At 38.6% G+C, this 26,427-nt stretch overlaps 2 protein-coding genes across 2 annotated transcripts in view; both read right to left on the bottom strand.

Annotated features, from left to right (window-relative positions):
• Positions 1 to 225: 225 nt before the first annotated feature.
• On the bottom strand, positions 226 to 13,996 carry LOC133991941 (PDZ and LIM domain protein 3-like). Its single transcript, XM_062430560.1, has 7 exons — positions 13,824 to 13,996; positions 8,081 to 8,232; positions 7,083 to 7,167; positions 6,812 to 6,999; positions 3,208 to 3,335; positions 1,346 to 1,457; positions 226 to 888 (listed from the first exon to the last, which is right to left on the bottom strand). Exons 1-7 carry the CDS (start codon positions 13,914 to 13,916, stop codon positions 699 to 701), a joined length of 948 nt encoding a protein of 315 aa, XP_062286544.1. The 5' UTR covers positions 13,917 to 13,996; the 3' UTR covers positions 226 to 698.
• A 2,701-nt stretch (positions 13,997 to 16,697) lies between these two features.
• sorbs2a (sorbin and SH3 domain containing 2a) overlaps positions 16,698 to 26,427 on the bottom strand; it is a 53,093-nt gene continuing 43,363 nt past the window's right edge. The window contains exons 20-27 of the mRNA XM_062433920.1: positions 26,254 to 26,333; positions 25,905 to 26,002; positions 25,449 to 25,563; positions 25,198 to 25,326; positions 24,870 to 25,064; positions 20,589 to 20,626; positions 20,297 to 20,403; positions 16,698 to 19,054 (exon numbers count right to left, since the gene is read on the bottom strand). Of these exons, the coding sequence (XP_062289904.1) occupies positions 18,999 to 19,054; positions 20,297 to 20,403; positions 20,589 to 20,626; positions 24,870 to 25,064; positions 25,198 to 25,326; positions 25,449 to 25,563; positions 25,905 to 26,002; positions 26,254 to 26,333 (818 nt within the window). The 3' untranslated portion in view covers positions 16,698 to 18,998. The remainder of the gene's footprint in view (positions 19,055 to 20,296; positions 20,404 to 20,588; positions 20,627 to 24,869; positions 25,065 to 25,197; positions 25,327 to 25,448; positions 25,564 to 25,904; positions 26,003 to 26,253; positions 26,334 to 26,427) is intronic.

The following is a 26,427-nucleotide window of genomic DNA, read 5'->3' as shown; positions in this document are numbered from 1 at the left end:
GATAATGAATATGTCAATACATACAGTCCATCAGATATTATAGCGTGGACTGACTTTGTCATGCCTTCAACATGCTGCTACCATGGCTAAATATAAAAAGCTCTGGTTGAGTCTTTAACGTAATGTGAGTTTTGAAAAGATGACCCATGAGTTTTTGGTGTGCATGAAAGTGAAGGACAAAAGTGTAAAGTGATGAATATATTGGAAAATAAACTTGTAAACATTCTCTTCTCCCTTCTCTTCTGTGCTTATAACTATACTAATACTTATATTCAGCTTTTTATAGTTGTTATCTATTAATACCCACTGGGTGTTGCTTTCCATCTTGAGACTCCACATACAGATGCAATCTTACAATATGAACAGAGGTCTTTATTGGAAAGACATCAAGTTGTGAGAAACTGGCAAGATGAAAGTGGCATGTCTCAGTCTGTTTTGTTGCCATTACTGCTGTGCTAGAGCTGTTCAATTATCACCTGCACAATGTTATACACAGAGGTTATTTATAAGTCAAAATATTATGGTGTTATGTAAATAGAGCAAAGTGTAGCCTATTCTTAATGAAATATTATTGCACACAAACAAAAGATAAAACAGATATTGAACCTGGAAGTGTTTGGCAAAGTGTTTCTCCATATGCATGCGTGTCAGTAGCTTATTTGTATGTATGTTCGTGTCTGTTCTCATAACATGGTAATTTATGCAGAACGATAAGTGGTGATAAGATCGTGTCCCTCCGGTGGTCTTGTTCTGGCACGAGCATGAGTCTCACAGTACAGCTGACCCTCCACGAAGAAATAGCCTTTCTGTTTGAGGTTGACGTCGCAGTCAGAGCACACAAAGCAACCAGGGTGACGATATTTATCTCGTGCTTTTACCACTGTCCCGCTGTAGTGGGAAAAAAAGATAGAGAGTTGATGTGAAACATTAAAATATTATGTATGATGTGACAAATAAACTTGATTCTTGTAATCACGCACACACTCTTTACGTATGATTAGAATCTGATTTACTAAACATAAAACAGTGAAAAAACAAAAGCCTTCATCAGTATTCAAAAACAGGTAATTTGATGCTTACAGCAAAAGCAGTTTCCTTTTCCTTCTTTTCTTTTTGGTTTAGCTTTATGTGGGGAACAATCAAAAGGAAACTGCAGGCATATAATGTTATGATTGTTCAGAAGAGATGAGGTCTCAATTTATATCTATGGCAACATTCGACGCTGTAGTCTGTAAAGTTGCTGTCGTGGACGTATTGTTCCAGTAATTTTGTCCACCCTCTGTTTGTAATAATGTATTGAGGGTCTGAATGTGAATCACAGATGATATATTCTATTTTTACTCACACAATCCCATTCCCACACTTGTCGCAGACAGGCAGTTTCTGCAGGTTTCCTGTGGGTGTAGTAGGTTTGGTTGTCGGGGCTTTTACTGTCCTGGTCACAATGGGACGAGTGCCTGTCCACATGTGGGAGAAACCACTCAGCACAACAACTCTGTACTCATTCATGATTAGAGCACATACGTAAAAACAAAACACTCAAGAGATGCTGTATGAGGCAGGGCCACTTTGAACCTCTTGAATCCTAAATGAAACTTCCTCTTGGGTTACAGGCCACTGTTTACAACTGTGTCAGGAAACATTACCACCCAGCCAATAAAGGAAACACATGGAGAAGTGCTTTCGTAATGACACATTGTGTAGCTTATACACCCCAGCACTCTAATAGTAAAGGTAACTGGGGCATGTCGTGACATATTATGTAGCTTAGTGTTGCTTTAACTGTGTTGTTCATGGTGTGAGTTGTCATTAATCATACACTGTGAAAACATTACATAAATAATGTAAATACTTATGCATTCATTACAGTGTATTTCTGCTTCCTGTTGTCATAATGGATGTGATTTAGTGGAATTACAAGTATCGCTAAAATGGGATTAAAGGAGCAATATGATCCTTCATGAGTATTATATGGAATATGTATGTGTATTTACTCATGAAAAAAGCAACAAAACATCTTAATTTATTAACCAATATGCTCCTTGAGAATGGTATGGGTGTGTTTTGATCCAGTTTTATCAAAGTGACCAATTATCATCCGATATTGAATCAAATGTTGTTATCTTGATTGGTTTGCTGAAGTAGGTGACGTCACATTTTTCCATGTCCAACCCACTATGAACTAGTACGAAGACCGCAGAGAAAAAATGAATAGGCCTACATACAGCTCTAAAGTCTAGTTCAGATCAATGATTTGCAACAAGACAAAGTGGTTTTAAAATGTTGCAGAGAAAATTGCAACGGTCTGACCTGGTTAGTTGCAGAGCATCTGAACCCGTTGCCTGGGGTCTCAAAAGACCTACCTTGTCAACTTGCCAAGAACACTTTTGGAACGTAAGGATGTAGCTGTTTCTCTTCAGCAAATCAGGAAATGGCATAGGCCTCGACGAAAACATGGCAGAACTTTCAAAATAACCTGAATACCTGATTACCTCATTGCATTGTATTATATTATATTGTCTCCTGGGCCTGTGCAATATGCAATATACACTGTTCTCACCTCTCCCTTTATATAGGTTGTTATACACTTTTTTTATAGAAGTATGTGTTTTATAGATTTATGTGTCTTTCTTGTGTGTCTTTTTAACTTGACTCTTTGAACGACCGCACAAGAGTTTCTATGTGTGTATGCACCAATGGCAAATAATGTTCTTGACTTTTTAATCATCCAACTTTTTGAAAACATCAATCACTTTACGATTGTAGCTTAAAAAAAAAAAATCAATAAAATTAGTAAGAACATTGCCCTTTGTTTGATTGCAAGCATCCAGGGTGTGCCTGACAAGTTACAATGCATCAACATAGAAGTAGTGGGGTATACCGGTGCGTCGTTGCTATGGAAACGGACATTTATGTCTATGTGCATGCTTCATTGTGAACGGCGCAACATTTACGATCAGAAGACTGAGGATTCTTTTGCGAGTTTCACCCATACTCGTTGCAAATCATTGATCTGGACCGACCCTAATGGAAAAAGATTTTTCTAACTTTGGAAGAAAAGTGTCTTCATATAGGATCCCATCACTCATAGTGAGCTGTGAGCATTCAGTAAGCTGTTCTGTTGCTTTTGCTACCAGTAAAAGTACAAATAAATCCCGCCTACGCTTGGTGATTTGAAGAAAATGCATCATCTGGGAAAGAGCTCACCATCACTATCAATAAAGTCCTGTAGGGCTTTGAAAGAGCCAGACTGCCGAGGCTCTTGGGGCTCCTCCTGGTCTTTCAGTAACATCCGGTACACATCAGATTCTTCAATGTTGGTTAAAGTCCTGGGGCTGAGCAGCACAATCAACCACACAAAGATTCAGACACACATATGCAGTATGGGAAGCAACTATAAATACACACTGCTCTGGTCTGTAGGACTGTGACAAATTAAACCTTTGGCATCTTTTTCACAGACCACCCAAAGTCCAGTTCATCAGGACTGGGTTGCACCAGCTGTTCATAAATCCATCAGTTTTTGTTTAAAGTCCTTCCCAAATTTTCAGTAAGCTAATTGCAAACTAGTGATTTACTACATTGGGTAGCACCAAAGAACTTTGGGAAATGACATAATCTAGTAAACACTTAGGTAATGTGTAAATCAGTCACTAGAAAACATCTACAATGTGTAGTAAGGAGCAACAAACTGTGTAAACAGGAGGTCAACATAGCATCACAAGCTGTAGCATAACTTGAAAAGTATGAAATAAACTTAACTGCCAATCCTTTGTGAATGTATGACTTTATTTGTATGTACATACCTGAAGAAATAGCACTAAGCTATGTGATTTAGATAAGAAAAAATCCAGTTATGCTGAGCTAGAAGTCATTTGGTCATTTAACTGGCCGTTATTCTAGTTAATGGTGTAAAGTTTTGTAATTTAAAGTTAAGTGTTTTTTTCTGTGAAATTTAAAATATCAGGTAAGAAATATTGACCATATTCCACATTTCCTCTTTTACTTTTCAATTTAGTCTGTGTAAAGATTTAATAGCAACTCATCTCTATAAAAGCTAGTTTGTGTGGTGCAACTGGTATTAATATATTCATTCGTAAACCTCTACTTAATAAAGACTTACGTTATAATTAGCCAAAGTTTGAATTTATGAACAACTTGTGCAACCTGCTTCATGCTACTGCCAGAAATGATGCATCACAGCTGCTTAGCCTTGAATCTTATGGTTAGTAACTGCAACATCAGGTGAGAACAAGCAGCTGGAGATTATGGAGATACAACATGTTGAGTTAGCCTTAAAAGGAGAAAAAAAGTTAGATGCTACATGTATGTGAGTAAAGAAAAAAGAGAACGAGAAAGGTTGTTGATTAATGAATGCTTTTAGCTATAAATTACACTTTACTGATTTATCAACTTGCCCCTTTTGAGCATATTGTAGTAGTTTTTCTTCATAATCATGTTATAATATTTCCATCCAGTCTGTTAATAGTAGTGGTTGTGAATGCATTAAGTCCATGTAAAGCAGCTGATGCAGAGTGAGTCTATGTTTGATGTGATTTATGTCGTTTTCAGAATTTGTGGTTAAGCCATGGAAAGATTCATTCCTGTGTGTTTCGGTAATATATTGTGAGTGCAACACACCATATATCAGGTAGCCTAATGAAAACCACATGACTGTACTGGAAGGCTGGAGGCTTACATACTGTAGCACATCTGTGGCTGCATCAAGCTATCCAGTTCAGTTCAGATATTTTGCAACATCTGCCCATAAAAATATCCGCTGGTTCCGACAGCACTGCACAGTTGTGAATAGTGACATATTCTCTATTCCTGTTATAGTTAGCCATCGCAATAACACAAAGAAATACTGGTACTCTTCACTACAGCTCAGCCTTTCACATTTATGTCACACTGATCCTTCATTATGGTAGAAATGCACACAACCTAGTGAAAATTGGTCTGACTCAGTTCATGTGAGGCACAGAATCCAGCCAATGAAGTTAGCATTTTTAAATATCGGACCCTTATTTAGCAAGACGTTTTATATTGATTATATATTGATATTATATTGATTTTATTTCTGAGCATGGTCGTAGCTTTTTATTTCTTAAATGAAGCCTGGCTTACTTCAACTGCCTCAGCTACTTTGATAGAGTCTTCTCCTCTTAAGTTCACCTTTTTATTCTCCAGTAGACCAAATAAAAGAGAGGTTATGATTGCTGCTATTTTCTCTAATAATTCAACCTGTACTCAATGTTTTTTTGGCAATTTTCTACCATTTAGATACTTAGCAGTTGTTATCAGAGCACACCAACCTGTACTCACTTTGACTGTCCATCAACCCCCCAAACATGACAGAAACTTCTTATCTAAGTTTTATGAACAAGCACACTGATTAGAGGACTGTATATCTCTTGGATCTTGTTTTCTTGTCTCAGTTGTGTTTAGCATGTGCAAAGTGCCACCTACCATCATGGAAATACACCAAATTTAGTTATTACTAGGGGTATTGATGTTGACATTTTATCCATTGCCAGGGTCCCTATTCCTGGTCATTTTTAATGCATTTTTTTTATAGCCAAAGTTTTAATAAAGTTATAAATCCCTGGTGTTTATTTTATTGATTTTTATTTAATTATTTGTAAAATTTAATTGTAACTTTTTAATGTTTTTTTTAAAAGGGAATAAAGATGAGTTGAACTGAGCTGACATCTGCAATTCTACAGAAATTGGGAAACTGCATCAGCTGAGGAAGATCAAGTGGACCTTGTTATGGTTAAATATGTTTTAATAAAGTTCGGCCTGAGGGTGGCACCAGAGGAAAGGGAATTTAGGACTGAATAGACAATTAAACTATTACTCAATCAACTGAAAATTAGTTTTTTGATCAGTCATTTATGTATTTTCTCAATATTAAACAGTACAGGTTTTTCTCTGGTGTTTGACTGGTACAGTATCAGTCAAAAATATAGACACAGTTGAGAAAGTGTGCCCAAACTTTGTACTGTATGATTTAAATACAGAATATAGTTTACAAAAATGCATCTTTGTTTATTTTCCACTATTTTCTACTATTTCATAAAAGATTAATTGTTTTTTTGAAAATAGGCTCAATAATCAGCAGTGATAACAATCAGTAGTTGCAGCTTTAAGCTAAGCTGCGGGGGGAACATGATTTAAGTTGGGTGTTTTTGAATTTATTAAATACCTGCAGTGATTCCCCCGCAGAGACTCTGTGCAGATTTACGCACGAAGCACAGCAGTGTAACTTCATTGATTATTTAAATATCCAGACACGCAGACAGGATCAGTCAGGCTCTAATGGTAATTCATTTTCTGTGTTCTTCTACACATACAAAAGGTCAGCTGTTACATAAACACAGTCCAGGTTCATACAGTGAAATTGTTTAGGCAGCCTTCCTCCTGATAAGCTCTGATCTCCATCAGAGCTGTCTAACAATTTTACTTCAGAGGCCAAAAGTTTAATTGTGTGTCCCCTGGGGAGTTTTCTTCTGTTCGTGTTTGTGTAATGATTTTTTTACAATCATTTTTAGCCCAATTTAAGCACAATACATGACCTACAATGCACAGTAATGTTACTTTGGAACCAGAAATGTTTGTACTCATTTTTAAAGATACTGTGTGGATGTGGATTTGGACCCAATACCAATAAATAGACTGATGGGTCCAGGGTGCAATGTTGCTGAAAACACAAAGCTTTCACAATCAGTTACAACTCACATGCTGTTAGTTGCTATGGTGCAGGGCTTTGAGTGAACCTTAAGCTGTGGATAGCGTGAAGATCAGTCACCTCTCAGGCTTGGGGTGGACAATGCCACGGATCTGGCCCTCCATGGCATCCTGGATGTTGCCTGAGGAGTAGAGCCCTATGGGAGTGTTGTAGGCTGTACTGACCACCTGACGATTGTCATCGAGGTTGGCTGCTGCAATGAACGGCTGAGCTTTGCGATTGTGAGCAGTGCCAATAGGTTTGAACTCCTGAAAAGGTAAAAAGGGAGCAGTGTTGAGATAATGATGTGAAGCTGAATGGCCGTAATCGTTAATCACACACTCTGACAAACCTGCTGCTCTGCTTCCAAGTTGATTTTATATGGGTGAGCTTTACCCTCCTCCACCACACGGGGTGACCACAGGCTTGTCTGATTCCTGTGTACAATAAACAGATCCTGGTCAGTGTTTGTGTGTGTGTGTGTGTGTGTGTGTGTGTGTGTGTGTGTGTGTGTGTGTGTGTGTGTGTGTGTGTGTGTGTGTGTGTGTGTGTGTGTATTTTAGGTAATCCCAACCCATATAACATTAAAACTGTGGTTTAAACTTCTGCTTACATATTGTTTTTTTCTGGGAATACCATAGCATACTGTGTGAAGTGGGTTTTGAGTGTATCTGAACTGAAAAAGTAACAGGACCACTAAATTCACTTTTGAATGTGTTGTTATTGTCCGATAAATGAATCCACAAAGGAAACTACCAGTGATAAAAAGTTTCAAGTAGACATTTCCTTTCAAGAAACAGTGATCTTGTGCAATACTGCTTCTATTTATTCTTTTATTTATTCTATTTTAGATTCGATGTTATTAAGTGCAATAAACTCCTACTATGTCATCTTTTTTTAGCTGCGTGTTTGTCTTGTTTTCATCTGGTTGTCCTGTTTTTATTGTCTTAAAAGTACAAATGAAGTGGCACCTTTAATCTCATTATATGTTAAATATAATGACAATAAAGCTTTCTATTCTAAAGCATCACATGCTAAAACAAATGGCTGTACAGTGTTATGATCTAGCTGTAATATACACTTATAGATGGACCTACTGTAGTACAGAAGGTGGACACAGTAAAAACAACACTTGTGCTCTAATCTAATTCAGCACCACAACAATGACCTTCCACTTTACTCAGAGATGAATCAACAGCTGCCTGACACAAAAATGGAACGATATAAGCTTCACAAACAGTAATTATTGTAAGGCTAATGTATTAAATTCCATTATGATGTGCAGGCATTGTTTTTATTGTGGCCTGCACCTTATGTGCCATGTGTATGCTTGTAGAGTCTGCAGACAACCTTTCAACCGTCAGACAGAGCCGACTGGTGGATTCCTTTATCTTGTTTTGGGCTTCACAGTGCAGCAGGTCTGCAGCTGGGACTCCCTCGATGGCCAGGATGAGGTCACCAGCGCACAAGTTGGCAAGGGAGGCCTTACTGCCCGGAGTGATCTGGGTGGGAGTAGATGCAGGGGAGATGAAAGAACAACAAATTTAGGATTGTGTTCAGATGAGATGCAGATCATTCCTTACGGGGCATGAGGGGTGGCGATGAGTATGAAAATGATGTTAATCACAACACTACGGTCTTCACAGTCAGCAGATTTCAACTGTGCTAATATGAGAGACTTTGGAGTGACATGTTAGACAGTGCAGCACTGTCACCAATGCATAACATTAAAGGATATGGCTGTTGATTTTCCATATTTTTCTTGTTGGCAACAAATCTCATGTGCAGAGCCAAGCCGACAATGAATGATCCTTCTAACAAGTATATAACGGCTCCAAAGACTAATAATAGCGATCACGTTTTCATTCCCCAGAGAGTAGTTCCATGTAAGGCAGAGTTTAACTAAACAAACTACTGTGCAATTAGTCTTTATGATGAAGGAACATGTCACCCAGTGCAACGCCATGACTCATTGGTGTGATTTTAATAGTTTTTGGACAACGACAGAGGTCTACAGCACAGAGGAATATGATACACACGCAATACTTGTAATTAGGATTAATTCATTGTTGGTTTGGCTCTGCGCATGAGATTTATTGACAGTAAGAGAATGGACGATCACCAGCCATATCCTTTAAGGAATGTGCTGGAAGAAAAGAAGAAGAGGCTCGTGGTAGCCTGACACTCTAACTTGACACAACACCAGATTTTCCTTGAAGTGGTCAGCCTACTGTATACTTAGAAAGCAGAAGCGCTGAAAATGTCATCAAAAGAAAAGGAAGTAGACAGTTCTCTTTATTTTATTTTCATTCCTCCTTCTGTTACATTATGCTGTATTAATATTTGTTTAATCCACTGAAACATAAATCAATAAATAAATCATTTATATATAATTAAATCCGCCCTCCCAAACAGAAATATCTCACAAAACAACACTTACAGTTAGCAAGGGCCATGAGAGTTTTTGGGACCAATAACAGGCTCATGCGGCAAAAAATAGTTGACAAACCTTGAACTGGCACATTAGTAGAGGAGACATAAATGTGAAAGTCTGTTGCTAATGTTTTTTTCTTTTTCTCAGAGCAACAGCCAGGAAGCAGAAAAAGCCTTGCTGTCATTGTCTGTCTTTCTCCCCATCATTTCTTCTTCCTCTTAAACCCATTCAGACATCCAGAGAGTACTGTATGTACAGATGGAGCAGCCTTGTGAAACGGTTTGGCCTGCTCTCCATCACTGACACTTCATCTCTTAATGCAGTGCTCAGCTGCATAGGCCCCCTAGTTCATGTTCCCCTGCTGGGATCATAGCTTTGTATCATTTTGTTTTTTCTTTGTCTGAGTCTCACCTGACCTTAACACTCTTCTTGCGAAACACTCAAGAATTCAGCTATTCAGCCGAATCGATATAACAGGAAAGATTTTAGTCATGAATTGAATGAATCTTTTTATTCTATTTTATTTACTCTTCTGCTTTCCTTTTTATAACCAACTTTTAATATCAGGTTTAACTTACATCAGCACACCTCTTTTTTAGTGTTTTATTTCTTCCTTTTATTGTCATAATTTTTTCGTTAACTATGTTTTCCTTTTTTTTAGTATTTTATTATGTTATATATATAATTTTATTGGACTACTCTAAATTTGATCGCGTTCCCTCAGTTTTCGAGTCCAGCACTTTGTATACATTGTATTTGTACCAAAAGTGCTTTTCAAATAAAGTCTGACGGATTGACTAATTAAATTACGTGAATTTGCCATTTTTTTCCTCTGCAAAAACACTGGATGCTCCCTGAGATACAGCAGCAGGGTTCCCATTACAAAGATCCATTGCCCTGGTTGGTATGCCTGCATATAAACTGTCCGTCCCTTGTCATGGAGATAATATAAACATGCACTGCTTCCCAATCCGTGACAGCATCCAGATGGAATAGGTATGTTGTCGGCCAGGAAACGATTAAGATCAATAAGGATTCTTAAAAAGCCATTGAGCTTGCAGGAATACCTCAGGAGGCATCTTCAAACCGAAAAGAACATTCCTACTTACACTACACAGGGCATGACCTATGCTTAGCCATATTGCATTACTGGACATAGGAAACTTTGCTACACTGGGATGTTACATAGAAACTTGAATTAGATCATCTGCCTATAAATAACTGTGGATGAAAGTGCTGAGGGGATGTCTCATGCTGCCAAAGAGGGAGCAGTAATTTACAGTGGAGCATTTGTTGGACCGCTGCTGTGACCGTATGTTTTACTTCACTGATGTCTGATACCTGGACACAACTCTGGTCTTTATTGGATTCTTTTGTTTTCACGCAGCCCGGCTGTCATGTCAAACATTTGTCTTTGTTTAAATTACAACCAGCTTTTCCTTCACGCTTTCTGTCTGTGTTTCCTTATGTCTCTCTTTCAAGCTTTCCTCTGTCGTTCCTTGTATCTTTCTTGTTTCCTCCTGCCTTCGTGTTTTTCTTTTTTCTTTCTCTTTTTTTCCTTTCTTACATCCGTGTGTCTTCAGTTTCTCTTTTTTCCCCTCTGTCAACTAATCTGAAAGCACAAAGATCCCCTAAACTGAAGAAGGAAGAAAGAAAAAGAAGGTTTTCATTGAACAAAAAACTACTCTTCCTCTTTATGAGTATGTTGACTTTTTGTACCTGATATGTATGTTGACATTTTACTTCTAAACTTTTCTTCAAGTAACATTTTGAATGTAAGGCTTTTACTTAACAGCCTACTTACTTAACAAAATTACTACTTTAAGGTAGATAGGTTGAGTATTTGAGTAATTCTTTAACTACATATTATAGCACATAAATGGATTTGCTAAAGAGCAGTAACAAAAGAGGAAGCCAAGAGTTAAGGAAGGAATGAAAGAGTCCACTTAATAAACTGGAACTGGTACTAATAAAGGCTGTCTTGGAAGTAAAATGAAATCCTCCTGCATAAATCAGTATTTTCATACTCACAATGGATCTAATGTATATGTCGAATGTGAAAAGTGTTGCTAGTAGTGACAAATAACCCTGGAGATCTCCTCAGCTCTATGTGGAGTGTTTTACTGTCTTTCAACTCTTTGTTTTGGTTCACATCCCTGTTCTCCTAAACCTCCTTTGCAGCAGCTGCAGCAGTCGGCAGCTGTTTTGAGTGAAAAAACTGACTGTACTGACTGTAAACTACCTGTCCAGTACTCAGCAGCAGACAGACAAATTAAGCAACAAGCTGGTGAGCACAGTTGAGCATTTAGCAGCTAAAAACACACCTATTTCCATCAGGAGCTGGTGGAGACACAACACAGAACTAAAAATGATAGTGATTTACTGGGTGGCCCGAAACATGATTCTAAATCAATGTTGATGTTACTTCATATATGCTGGATGTGGTAATAGGCAACTGTTTGCTGACAATTTGACTTTAAAAAGCTAATAATATGTCAATGTCATGTTCACAGCTTTTTTTTTACACTGCCCTGAAGGGGCCGAAAGTCAATTCATGCAAGAAAAATGGTCAAGATTGATGCCAGATCCTTTACTTTCCACAGTTTAACAAGCTGAGCTCACCCTAATGACATGACCAGTTATTTTCTCACATTTGCTGTAACAAAGCTCCTCCAGAAACACAGAAGGCATTCACAGGTTCAACAGGACACCCCATTACAAGTAAACTGACCCTGCTGTGTAAATTCAGCGGAGTGTCCCTTTAAGACTGCTGTCTGCTGAAGAAAAAGATGATAATCACTTGTGTTTACTTTCCCCGGACCAGCTGGAAACACCAGCGGGTCATAAGGAAGGAGGAAGATGTTCCTGACCAAAAATGGCAGTGAAGGGAGACACTGGATTCACATGTGCTTGAATGAAGCTTGTGCAGCAAACAGTTCCTTCACTTTGTCACGTAGACAGTGAAGTAAGTTTTTGTCAGATTTATCCAAGCTCTGTCAGTCCCTTCTTTAATTCACATCTCTTTTTCACACATTGCTTCTTGTATTACTGCTCACATATCGTTTACCCCCACTTATTCCTCTCTCTCTCTCTTTCGTTCCTTTCCCACTTTGTCCATCCCAGTCCTCTCTCATCACCACTCTCATATAGACCACTGAGTGTCTCCTAACACAACAGGTGTGAGGTTATTGGACAGAGCCCCTGGTTGGGAAACCTCACTATGCTTTTAGTCAGTAGTTCCTGAGGTCTTCCCCTAAATATAGATATACGTAACCCTAACAGAGCAGTATAACTGAAGTCTGATCCTGTGTGATACTGCACATTGTATAGAAATGAGTCTGGACGCTGAAAATGGAAACACAATATTAAATATTAATATTCAAAAGTTTTGTGGTGGTGAAGAAGTTTACTTGAAAATGTGGCCCTGGAACTGTAATAATGAATGTTGGTAGATTGCTTTTTAAAAATGTATTTGTAGGTACATCTGTTTTTGTATGTATGTGTCATGTAATGTATTTTCTTGTATTGTCTAATTTTTTGTGTTTTTTCCCTTTCTTTTGTTTTCCCCCCCAGATTTATATATGTTTTTAAATAATTTATTGATGGGATTGGCTTCTTTTAATTTAATTAATCTGTATAAAGGCACAACTATTAAATTAGTACAAAAGATGTGAATATTAGTTTTAATGTCACCAGTAAAAGTAATGAAAATAAAATAAAGTTGACAAAAAAGCATGTACATACGGGCATATGTCATGCATAAACAAATACTGGAGGGTTGTTGCAAGTATGGAAATATGTTTTGTTTATTGTTTTTAACTGAAATTAATTAATTACAGTAATGTTTACTTTTCTTAAATATTATCACCTTATTTTCACCTCCCAGCTCCGCCTGTGCTGTTAATCTGCCATAATAATAACCTGCATGATGCTGTGAGTTGAACTCAAGCTGGAGGTTTACTATCTCCTGAACAGCTGCGCTGTTATAATAGACATGTCATGATGCTGAGTATAACACAGTGCTCATCATCCATTCTTCGCTGTCTTACCTCAGCTGCCAGCAGGAACATCAGTTCAGTCAGTTGTCAGTTTATCCACACGTATAAACGGGATTCACACACTCTTAAGGGCTCCTAAATTCCTCTGTCTGAAGTTCACTGAGTGAGATGTGTGTGTGTGTTCATGTCACAGTATACTGTAAGCTGCTATTTGTATCTAATCCTGTTGCATTTACTGTTGCACAGGTGCAAGCTCCATAACACACCAGAGCCCAGACAGACTTTTGTGAACCCTCCTGGGAAACATTTTTGACATTTAGCTGTTTTTACAACAGTAGATTTAGTTGATCAACTTATTAAAAACAGCTGACGCTGAAGACATTTCTCTCAGATAATATCATAACCCAAAAAACTGTGCAGAGAAATAAATAATAAATAAATACACACAAAAGTTTTGTTTTGATTAGGTTACTCTTATTAAGAAGAAAACTGACTCTTCTGTTCTTCTACTAGAGACATCATATCACACACACACACACACACACACACACACACACACACACACACACACACACACACACACACACACACACACACACACACACACACACACACACACACACACACACACACACACACACACACACACACACACACTTACCCTGGAGATTGTCAGGGGCTGGCTGAAGTCCTTCCCTCCTGCCAGCCGAAACCCCCAGGGGGCCGGGCCGTCCAACACGACATTGAGTGGCATGACCCTTTAATGTCTCCCTGCTGTTAGACGACAGCAGCACAGACTATAAACTGCTCACTGCGGGGGAACAGAGTTGGAGAGCAAAGGAATATCAAAGTGATGGAGATTTTGAACCATGTGGAGGGGGAGGAGAACGCACAGACCCCACCCCGGGAGTGAAGTAATTGGTCAGATTTTGGGAACTGGCTCCCAGTCTGTTCTACCAGCCCTTGCTTGCCATTTTTCCTATTTCTGTTTTCTTATCTCTTTTTTTTACTCTTCTCTGCAAACACATCTCAGTATTTTTCCTTTCAAATCAGTTGCTGTTAAAGCTTCCAGCGTGTTACTCACATCCAGTTTTGGCTCACCGTCTGTTACATGTACACTTGCAGACAGAATAAAGATGTAAAGCAGCCCCGTCATCGCTACTCATCCCTGGGCAGCTCAGAGTCTGGCTGGCCTCCTCTCGCTCTGGTTGACGGGTCTTGCTGCTCCTTTCCTTATTTGGTCTGGAGGCGCAGCTCCACTCTGAGGCCCTGGAGGTCCCACAGGCACATTCCAGCCACTATTGATCTGGATAGTACCCAGGACTCTCACTCCTGAGCTTATTAACAGTCAAGTTCATTTTTAGTTGGGCTTATTCACCATATCATGTCTTTTTCTGTGTTGATACCACAAACTGTGTCTCTTCAGTGATAAAATGACTTATTTTCAATTTGTCAAAACACTTCCTCTTCCACTATTTGGCATACAATCCCTCATACACTGTGTACTCAGTGATTTGTTTCAAACAGATTGCTCTCTTCATTGCTACATGCCCTTGATGACTGAATAATATGCAAAATTATAAAAACAGCAAATGGGTTTGTGTGACTAACAAAGCACTATGTCAACAAGCTGTGAGTAAGGCATGTTAATCCGTGTCAGCGCTTCTCTAGGGCATGTTTCCAGCGAGTAAATACAACAAGTGCTAGTTTAAACATTTGTGCAAATTAGGACTCACATCACAAAATCCATCATCTGTGTAAAACCTTGAAAATAATTCCCCACTTTAGTATTTTGAAGTGGAACAGATTCATAGTTCCTCTCTGCTCTGTTGATAATGAAGTGCTCAAACTCTCAAAATGTTTTATCTCTCTCTCTCTGCACAAAAATGTAACAGTTTGTCTGCAATAAGCACATAAATTAAAGTATTCAACACATATCTATCACACAGTTGTGGTGTCCACTTGTGTATGTTTAACTACTTAAATCAGTAACTAAGGCCTGTACATTAAAGACCCACAATATGTAACTTTAACACACCACAGACCATTAATGCAGCTTTTTATAATGGCTGATAGCTGCCCTGCAAATATTTCAGCATATTTCTTCCTGCAAACATTTAATTGACCAATCAAAACATATTTCTATAGCACTTCATTTTACAGGTCCTTTAATTTTATACTGATTATAATGCACATTTTTGAATGATTTGTAGGGTTTCAAAGACATTTTAAAAAGAGGGTGGTGCAATTTGACAAAAATTATAAGAAACGGTTTACTTGACAAGTGCTGGTTTATTATATTTGGATTGATAAAATGTTAATTTGCAGATTTTTTAATACATTAGACTCTTGACAGTTTTTCGACTGACAGAAAGTATTTGGTTTTCAGTGTGTCCACTCATGTGTCAAACTATTATCTTGTGTTGCAAGAAGGAGCCAACTTGTAATGACCCATGTTAAACTGAATAAGCCCTTTCAAAGAAATGTCCAAACTACACACTGAAAACTAAGTAATTTCTGTCAGTTAAAGAATTATCAAGAGTGTAATTTGTTACCAGATTTGTCAAATTAACGGTTTCCTGTACAACCAAATATAAGGAATCAGCACTAAGTAAACAAACTTACACTATTTTCTGTTATTCCTCAGACATTTCTTATACTCTAATATTTATGATTTTTGGTTTAATTTAAAATTCAATTCTGAGTGTAGCCAAGATTAATGTAATGACTGTTGCACCTCTGACTGCATCCAACATCACTGATGAGTGTGGACAGCTGTGGTCAGAGGCGTGCTGTGTTGCACCTGTGAAACGACACCTAACAGTGATGTCACCGCAGCAAAGTGTGACATTAAAACCACCGGAGGTCAGCATAAACAGGAATTTGAAGCTGCTGTTAAGAAGCTGATTGATGAGACTTTCCATAAAGATGTCGTCAACGCTTTAAATGAATTTCCTAAGAAAATCAAGGCAATGAAAACACATGTTCTCAATCAGCTTCATACTGAACCATACTGGTTTGAAGTAGGCAGGGCTAAGGTGGAAAAAAGTGATTTTACATACATCTGTGTAACATTCAGAATGCACCAATATTTAAATCAGAATCAAATCATGACTCGAATATTATGATTGACAGGCCGCATGAAGCAGATTAATTTTTCTTGTTGTTTTTTTTACTTTAATAATTGCTTATGTTGAGATAAGTATTTGTTTTAAATTGACTGTATTGAATAGAAATACCTAAATTTGACAAGCTTTTTAAGGGGCTTTCATGTTTTGAAACCTGTATTGTTTACATCAGCATGCATTCATTTCTTTTATTTGCTGATTACTACTCACCACCTGTCATAACAACTGCGCTCCTGTGTGAAGTAGAGGGACACATATATTAACCTCTGTACTGCCACAGACCAAAACATCCTGCAGAATACCTTTAAACTTCATAAATAACATTTCCTACACAAGAAATTGTATTTTTTTTTGTTTAGCTGAAAGGAAAACATAAATAAATAATAAATTTCATCTAACAGCTGGATTTTATTAGCAATACAGCCCCATAAAATCATCCAACAAATGCTAAGATACTGTAGAAATACTTCAAGTGTGTGCATTGAATTTGATAATAACATGAATAACATATAAGATTTACAGTTTTGTTACATGTATAAACATATCAGGAGTCAAATTCACGTCTTCGTTCCAAATCTGTTCATATCGTAGTATCAAAGGCAGACTAGAGGCTCGCTGTACGCTTCAACACTATGGAGTTATGTTCTGTGCACACTTTGACACACTTTCCTGATGTTTTCTAGACTACATATATGCATAAATTAATTTTTTGCATCACAGAAGAGGTTTACATATACATGGCTATTAAATTAGTGAGTTGGCTATAAGGCAGCAATCACCAACTCTACTCAGTCTACCTAACAGTAACTTTTGTTTAAATACGTCACTGACTCTTAAACAACTGAATCACAAAGAACTGGAGGAAAAAAGGCCTACATGCCCGGCTACGATAACAGCTTTTCAAAAAAAGTGAAAAGTAGCACCACTGATGAAGAAAACATGAAGGAAGAAAAAAAGAGAAGAAACCAAATGTGATGGTGGGTGAGAAAAAGCTGACTTTATAAAGCAAGTGGATGTTGGCCATTTTACAGCTCTCATACAAAAGGCTTACAAAAACCCCCACAGACACATACACACACACACGCACACACATAGCAAATCGGCTGAAATAGTGAATGACAGGAGGTGACGTGAGGGACAATGAATGATAAAACAAAATATATCTTAAGGTGCTTTAACAATAGCTTTGTTGTCAGTGTCCATTCTATGTGAAACATGTAAAATGAGAAAACAATAAATCATACTCACTGAGCAAGACAAGCTAAGATGGAAATTACCAATAAGTAAAATATTATATAAACACATGAAACAGTGACACACTACCCTCTCACTCTGACAGCAGGGTAACAACATGCCACTGCAATCTAATGGAAAAACTGCAGTTACATGAGCGGAGTCTCTGAGAAGATACCATTTCATCCTGCGTCTGACATAAATAAATTCAACATAAAACATGGCAATCCATTATAGCCCATTGACAGTGTGTTATTGGTACTTAATGTAATAATAAAATAACAATCCTTTAAATGTGGGTTCGCTGCTGTTGAAAGATGTTCACTTCCTCAATACAGTACAACGCATAATATTGTCCCATCCTTTCTACAATCATCTTTTAACAGTTTGACCAGCGTTCTTCCTCTAATAAATATAATACCTAAAAGGCCGTTAACCTTTTTCTTGCATACACTTTCCCCACATGACCAAGATCCCCCGAAAGCCCCGCCGTCAGAGTAACCTCTCTTGTGTAAAAATCCAAAGTGAAATTTTGACATAAAACAAACACAAATTTGTGTTAAAGAGTCATTAAAGTGCATCAATCCTAGCGTGAAGATGACAGAACATTGAAACCAACAAGTTGAAAATATTTTTTTTGTATTTTCTAATGTAAAACTTTATATCTAATGTATTCATTTTAGACAGCAGGAAAAAACATGTCAATGATCTTTTTTTTTCTCCACTTCTCATTTGCAATATTAGCAGTAATTCATGATAGTGTTTCAGGATAAAATATATCCACACGCTTTTATCAACCAATCAATACCTTGGGTAACACATAACATTGACACATGCATGTCTTTCCACATGTAACTGTGGGAAGTAATAACCTTTTACCTGACATGGCTGCACAACAGACCTACTGACAGAATACTGTTTTTACAACACTCTCTGCACTGAATGTCTTTGGGGATATTTGTGATTAAACACTGAAATGAATTGTAACAAGTGTTTTTTTTTTAAAATATGAAGCTGAAATTTAAAAAAAAGAAGAAGAAAAAAGGGTGATTGTGGTGATTTTACTGCCTTTAAATGGTTGAAACAAGAAGAAAAGCACGACAGCCGTGCACAACGGTTTACTATCATTGAGTGTTTGCAAAGTTCCTTCAATATCCCTCCATCAGTGTCAAAAGTTAAAGGTCACTGACTGGAGCACAAAGTTTGGGTTCTCCATGATAGAAAAATAAGGATAAAAAGATAAGATTAAAAAAACAACATTATTTTATAGAAGTCTTCCGTCAAAGATGGCTAGTTAGAGCTAAACGTTCTGTCTGTGTGAAGCCGACCAGCCACACATACGCGCAAATACATAAATGTGTGACGGGGTCTTGGGGCGGCAACTTTCGGGATGATGGTGGCCTGCGGGTGCTGTGCTGACGGGCGGGTGTCACAGAAAGAGGCGGGGCCAAAGGGGTCTGGAATCATCATTATAGCTACTTCACGTAGTTTCCTGGGAACGTTCCAAACAACTTGCTCCTTCGAGAGGTCCCTGCGTACACGAAGAGCGACAGAGAGAGATTGTCAGTGCTTGATAGTATTCTTGACTTACTAAAACAATTTCAGCTGACTGCAGTCTGGTGATCAGCCAAACCTGGAGATTAAAGTCAACATTAAAATATTTTTAGACAGCAAAGATTTCCATACAAGGAGGTAAAGGTCAATATGAAAAAAACATTCTCAGGGTTATCAGAGTGTAACTGTGAAGAATATGTATCTATATGACTTCTACAGGGGACGACTGTGTTAGAAAAATGTAGTGAGAACATACTGCCATCTAGTGGCCGTGGTCTATTATTATACTTTCAAATACATCTATAGCAAAATACCAGCCAGGCCACATACCATATACTGTTATACACTACATAATACAGTATAAATTGACCTGTATGTTTGTTTAAAAAAAATAATGTATCTATTTTCATACCCACTTGGTTTTATATAATAGTTATATTATGTGGTGGAAGATATGTTCAGATTCTTTAATTCAGTAAAAGTAGTATTACTTCACTATAAAACCTGAAATACAATTAAAATTCCTGCATTTAAAATTGGAGTATTAGTATTAAAGTTTTAGCAGCAACATGTACTTAAAGCATCACAAGTCAAAGTGCTTCTTTATGCAGAATAGCCGCTTCCAGAGTGTCATTTTATTATATTACAATATTGGATTATTATTATAGATTTATTGACATAATAAGCATAATTTTACAGTTTGAGTTGGTCAAGGTGGAGCTATTTAAACTACTACAACTTAACTTCATTTATTGCTTCATATTTTCTCAGCGATAATAGTCTTTTATGTAAAATTGTAATCTACATAGGTACAATCAACTATCTACTATATGTGAGATAAATGAAGTGGAGTGAAATGTAGGCGATGAAGTAACCGTAAAATTAAAGTACTCAAGTTTGAGTGTGCAGTACTTGAGTAAATGTACTTTGTTGCATTCCACAACTGACTAAATGTTTAATTCTGTTTTTCTTGCTTTGGCTGTATTTATTCATTCATGTACATTTGCTCTCAGCACTGATTATATGTATGTTGGCAGTTTAAAGTTGTTTTTATATGTCAGCAAAGACTCTTACACTCCCTGATTCTTTCACTGACTCAGTTATAATAAGTCTGTCTGTCACCTTGTGGCTTTTAGGAGATCTATCATGTCTATGACTATATCACTGACAGACACGTCACCTTTATTTTAAAAGAAGTTGATATATTCCTTCTCCTTACCAACAAACCAGCCATCATCACACTTCTCCATCACATCCACAATGTCTCCTTCCCTCAGCTCCAGCTCGTCTTCGTTGCGAGGCTGGTAGTTGTACAGGGCCTGGTACCTGTGTTGGAAAAATGTATGATCTGCTTAAGTAATAAAACTGGTTTAACAACAATTAGCTTTTTCAGTTACTGCTTACATACTTTATAAATTGATTGAATTATGCATACACAGAGAAGTTTTTTTATTAGATAACAGCTGTTCAATGGAAACATCATGATTGTAATGATAATAAATATTACTTACGGGTCTCCTCCACCGTGGAGTGCATCCTGGACTAATCGCTGAGAAAGAAAGAAACAGAAACAGACAACAAATCAAACTGTTGGATTTGTGGAGCTTTGAATTACAGTTTATTGCGGATGAACGGATAAAGATATAATAGTAAGGGATGATTTTATATCCAGAGGTGAGAGCAATTCCTTTGAAAACAAACGTTATTGAAAGACAAACCAACCAAACAATCGGCCCTAAAATCAATACATTTAGCAGAAATAACACAATTTCCTCCGTTCCCTATGGACAAAATGACACTATTAAGTTTAACAGCACACTTCTTCATGCATCTTATACTGTAGTGTGGTGTAGTATGTGGTGAGCCATTATGTATGAGATGTTTTTTGGAAGATTTCGATTCTTTCCTGCACAGAGACATGAGAACAGTACGAGCATGGTTGAATGAAGACATGCCCCCCTACCCTTCGACCTCTAATGGGTGACAGATAGGACCTCCGGGATAAGATGGGGCTACGAGGAGGTTTACCACCAACAACTGGATCCTGCTTAACAAGCAGAAAAAACCAGAAGCGACACACCTATGATCGTCAACAGTAACCAATTCAGCTGCCTTCACTATGAACACACAAGCGCACACAGTAGGCTAATGACATGCTGCAGAGCAACATCTATCAACATGCTGATAAAAAATCCTCCTAAACGCACCACAGTAAAACCAGCATGAACAACTCAAGTAGATTAAGTTTTCTGTCCATAAATCATCACCATAGCACCTCCGAGTTAGTGTACAAAATATGTTAGTGCACAAATCACGCTGTAGTCTCAGGCACAACTGCGTTTTCACAATTATTTCCATATTTGTTAATTTGTCAACACATGTCAATTAATGGTTTATTCATTTAGCTCACTAACATTCCAGAACTGAAGGAAAACGGCACATTTTTACACTGGAGACACTTGAAACATCATCTAATCATTTAAACTCCACTAAGTCAACGCCATTAAAGTTAGGGAAGTATCTTGTTAAAATAAGTTCCAATCATTGCAAACATCAAATCAGCACCATCATCTCCACATTCCAGGTTTACCTTCACCTTGGGAGACCTACGTCCCGGATGGGGTACAGTGGGGGGAGAGCGTGGAGTGGTGAGGGGAGGAGATGTGGGGAGCTGGGAAGAGAGGATGGGAAAAGGGATAGGCGAGTCTGATGCAGGCGGGGGTGGCACTGGATGAGAAAGGGGTGAGGGCTGAGAGGCGGTGGGCTGTGAGGGAAGGTTTGGAGAGGGCTGAGAAGAGTGGAGCGGAGGTGGTGAGACAGGTGGGGAGGGAGAGACTGGAGGTGGCGGTGATGTTGCGAGTTGAGGAAGGGATGGGGGGCGAGGGGATACCGGGGGAGAGGGAGCGATGGTGTCCTGCTCTTGTGAGCGGGAGACAGAAGAAGCAGGAGAAGAAGAAGAAGGAGGAGGGGGAGGTAAGGAGGTCAGAGGTGGTGTAATGCAGGGTGAGGGGAGACTGGGGTGAGGAAGCCATGTCAGAGTGGAAGGACAGACATCAGCCTATGGAGGCAACGACACACATCAATGCTGACACTGAATCATTGATGCTAAATGCTAAAGAACTTCAGAATAAAGAGAGAAATTTTAATTAGATTCTGGCAGAAAAGACTGTATTTTAAGGAACCCTGGAAGGGACGTCGAGAAAAATATTTTAGATTGAGATAAGACCTACTTTTGGGTTCTCTCTTAAATTGAGACAATGTCTGTATTGCCAAGAGCGATATTTTGATTGTATCACGCTAGTAAGAGTTTGGATCCTTTAAAATAAAAATGTCATCACCACAAAAATGTTATTAGAAAACGGTGTAATAAAAGAACCACAGGCAATCGTACAATGGTGATATTTCAAGACTTGAGTGTCTACAGTATACTTTCCATTTAATTGTTAATGGACACACTGTGTTTCCAAACAACTCCTCCTGACCTGTTCGGTACTTTTTCTTCACACTGGCTGCGTCCCTATTCACTATGTAGAGCACTAAAAATACTGTCCAAATTCTGAGTATGAAATTTACTCATTACTCAATAGTGCTTCCAAATATTCCAATAATAGGCCTTTTTCTTTGCATTTCAAAATGTCATAGTAAGACAAGCACATGTTTTACTAATAACATAAATGATAAGCCATGACACTGTACTAGTGAGCCAGCATGGACCACACCAGGACTCTGAAACTGAGACAGATACCTGGAATTGAGCCATCATTTATTTCTCTGTTAACAATCCAACATTACAAAGATGCAAAAATGACAGTCATGCGAATGATGAAGATGATTGGTAAGTGTCTGAAATCTCAATTTACTGCTCACTGTAAACTATTGACTGTCCAGTTTTAGGAAGGAGTGATTTGGAACAGAGTCACTGTCATTTAATGTATGTCAGTCCATTAATCTCTAGTTGTGATGATGTAAATTGAAGTATTTTTATGTAATTTAAATGAATGAGTTGTAAATGTATCTGTTGACTGACTTTCATCCACAGTCCCTTCTCCTTAGTCCTTCTCTACAGAGTTTCAATCTGCATGAAGTCACACTGGCTGCTGTGGAGGTACAGATACACTTTACCATGGACCAAGTACCATGGATATTGATAGAGGCCTTGATTATTCAGCTCTTTAATTATATTATGTACTGTTTCCTTGTAAATGCATATGCTTACTGTATATCCATATACATTATGAGTATATCTAAGTATTACTTTTGTGTGAATAAAGGCTAATGTAGGTCCTTTTCTCCCAACATTAAACATATTTACCTCCATGTCCGTTCCAGGGCCCCATAACAATAAAAGACTCAATAAATTAAGCTCACACCATGCTCTACCTGTGGACCGAGTCTGTCATTAAAAACATCCTCCTCTTTGTCCTCTCTAGCTTCATCCTCTTCCACAATGAATAACTCAGTATATTCCTTTCCTTCCACCAACAGTGGTCTTTCAGACTCGACTAGTTGATCATTCAGAGTTTTCGACTGCCCTTCCCATGTAATGGACAGTGGTTCCATCGCCACAGGCTTGTGAAACTGCACCTCTAACCGAACGCTGCCTGCCGATTCGCTGGCTGGCTGGATAGCAGGAGGTTTCACTGTAGGCTGATGGGATTCTTCTGCTTTTAACTTAAACCTGTCCTGAAATGTGTCTATCAGCATAGCTGGTGGAGAATGTACCGGCGATAAAACGTCATCATCGTCTGTAGAGCTGGAACCATCCAGAATCATGGACAACAGCTCATCATAAGGGTCTTTTACATGCAGCTCAATTTCAGGGGTTTTGCTGCTTCTGGGTACTTGCACAATGGACTTGTGCTGCTGAGGAAAGTGTGTGGGTGACTCTATTGGCTCTGGTGCTGTGCAGAATAAAACCTTTGGCTTAGCAATGGGTAACGTTTGGGCTGTTTCAGGGATGTTTAGCCCTCTGCCGCTGTTGTAACGTAACAAAGAGTCAGGCAGTGGAGAGGTTAATGAGAAATGAGGATGGGGAGGTTGGGAGGAAGGCAGAGCAACTGGGGATTGACCTAAATTGAGTCTTTCTTCTTTAAAAGGAAGGATTCTGGAAAAAGTCTGGGGCAGCGGAGTGAAGACTATATGTGACGGCGCAGGTGAGGATGGTTTAGACTCCTGAGCCTTTAGATAAGGTGTGAAGTCAGATGGAAGAGGGGGTGGTGTGGGAGGTATAGGGGTGGCCGTGAGGGAGGGAGCTGGGGTGGGTTCCATCGTGAGAGAGAGCCACTCACTGGTGACATCTTGCAGGTCAACCTTTCTCAACAAGGGGTGAGGGGAGGGGAGGTCACGGGGGGTGGAGGATGGAGGTAGATGGTAGAAAGGCTCCATGAAGATAAAGTGAAAAAGAAGGAACAGAATGTGACTTATAACAGAGAGGTACAGTGTGTGTGTGTGTACAGTGTGTCATTTAAGGACTGAACAGAGCTTCATGCATTATAAAAGCTGTATTTAATTTAAATGTTTACGACTGAAACATAAACATTTTTACTAGACTGGAGACAGTTTTTGCAATCTTAGGACATACATTTGTAAAGTTGGTTGACAGCATTACAATCTTATTTTTAAACTTAAATAAATCAGATTAGCCCAAATTATATTAAAAAAGTATGTAAAAATTAAATTTCAAACCAAGTACTGAATGTTTAAGTGATTTGACACCATTTCATACTGATTTATTATGCTGTAGTGGTTTCTTGTACTCTACATTATAAACAGTGTTGTAGTGATTCCCCTACCTTGATGGGTGTGGAGCTTGGTGTCCTGTTTCCTGGGTAACCATGTGGGTCTATGTGGTGGGCGGAGCTCTTGGACGGGGAGCGCTTAACGATGTCAATGTATGAAACGGGAAAAATGCCCTGTTTGGTTGTGTCTGGGATCTTCCCCTCATACCAGTTCTGGTCTACCTGCCTGATCACAATGACTCTCTCACCCTACAAACACACACACACAACAGAAAATATTCTTAGCTTCCAAACAGATACATTTTTTTCGCCACAACAATCAGGAGCAGCATAAACCTTCCAGCATGCAACTATTTACACACACAAACATTAAATAGTTTACCTTTCTGAGAGACAACTCCACATTAGTATCAGCATTGAAGTTGTAGCGAGCCACTGCCTCTCCAATCTCTCTGACGTGTGCTGGCGGAGGTGGCCGGATCGGTTGCTGCTTCTCTGAGGACGGCATCTTCTGTGTGTGCGCATGCATTAGTGCAAATGAGTGTTTAAGAGGGAGAAATCAGTCAAATGAACGCTTAAGTTGAAGACAGACAGTGATGCATATTTAGTACAATCATGGAGCTGCACAATTACCTCTACATACGATATAGGAAATATCCCCACCCGTCCACGGTGCTCTCCTTCATACCAGTTGTTGTCTATCTGCCTGATGATGTTCACTGCATCGCCTTTCTTAAATGTCAGCTCCCTGCAACACAATCATGTTATAAAAGGGCCTTTACTGTGCACCACCTCCACACAGGAGTGAGGAAGACATGAACTGGACAAGACGCCACCACGTCAATCAGCAGAGGTCGTGGCACAGCAGACATCAGCTTTTCTCATGCGTACATTTAAAGACGGCAAAAAAATAAAGCAGTTAAAGCCATACAAGTGTGGGGGGTAACATGTGATGATGAAGTTGTCTGAAAGCAATGTTCAAGAATCTGAAATAATAATATTAATGCAGCGAGTCAAGATGTGTGGATGCTCAGTTAGACATTCATGCTTTACCTCCTTGTGCGTGCACTGTGCATTTACTGTACTCACTTAGCTGTCTGTGCCTTAAAATCATAAATGGCTCTCGCGGGCTGGTTCTGATGGAGGAGAGAGAACAGAATAAGTTGTGTCATCTGTTTATGGGAGACCTAAGGGATGAGAGTGAGAGAAAGAAAGCCGGCAAGTTTTACCAGGCATAACGTAAAATACCGTGCTGTAGTATTGTGAAACTATAAAGACAAACAACTGTGCCTGTTGGGATTCGTTATGAAATATTTTTATAGTAACCAATCATCATATTTTTTTAAGGTATTAACTAAAAATGTGGATGTTATTTAGGAATTATGTGAAAGAAAATAGGACACACTCAATATTTCTCCAGCTTCTGCTAATATTCTACCTCTCTGTCTGGAGTAGGTCTTCTACTCTGGGGTGTGCGGCGTCCATCCATTGTGGAATAACTCCTGGAGACATCCTGGTCTGTGATTGGCAGAGACAAATGACAAAGGTCACCATAATAACTATGATTATGCCACAATCAATACAAACATGCTTGGGGAAAGTACTGTAACGG

This window comes from Scomber scombrus, chromosome 2 (assembly GCF_963691925.1).
Source record: "Scomber scombrus chromosome 2, fScoSco1.1, whole genome shotgun sequence".
In the NCBI taxonomy this organism is placed as follows: domain Eukaryota; kingdom Metazoa; phylum Chordata; class Actinopteri; order Scombriformes; family Scombridae; genus Scomber; species Scomber scombrus.
This window is presented reverse-complemented; position numbering and strand designations above follow the sequence as displayed.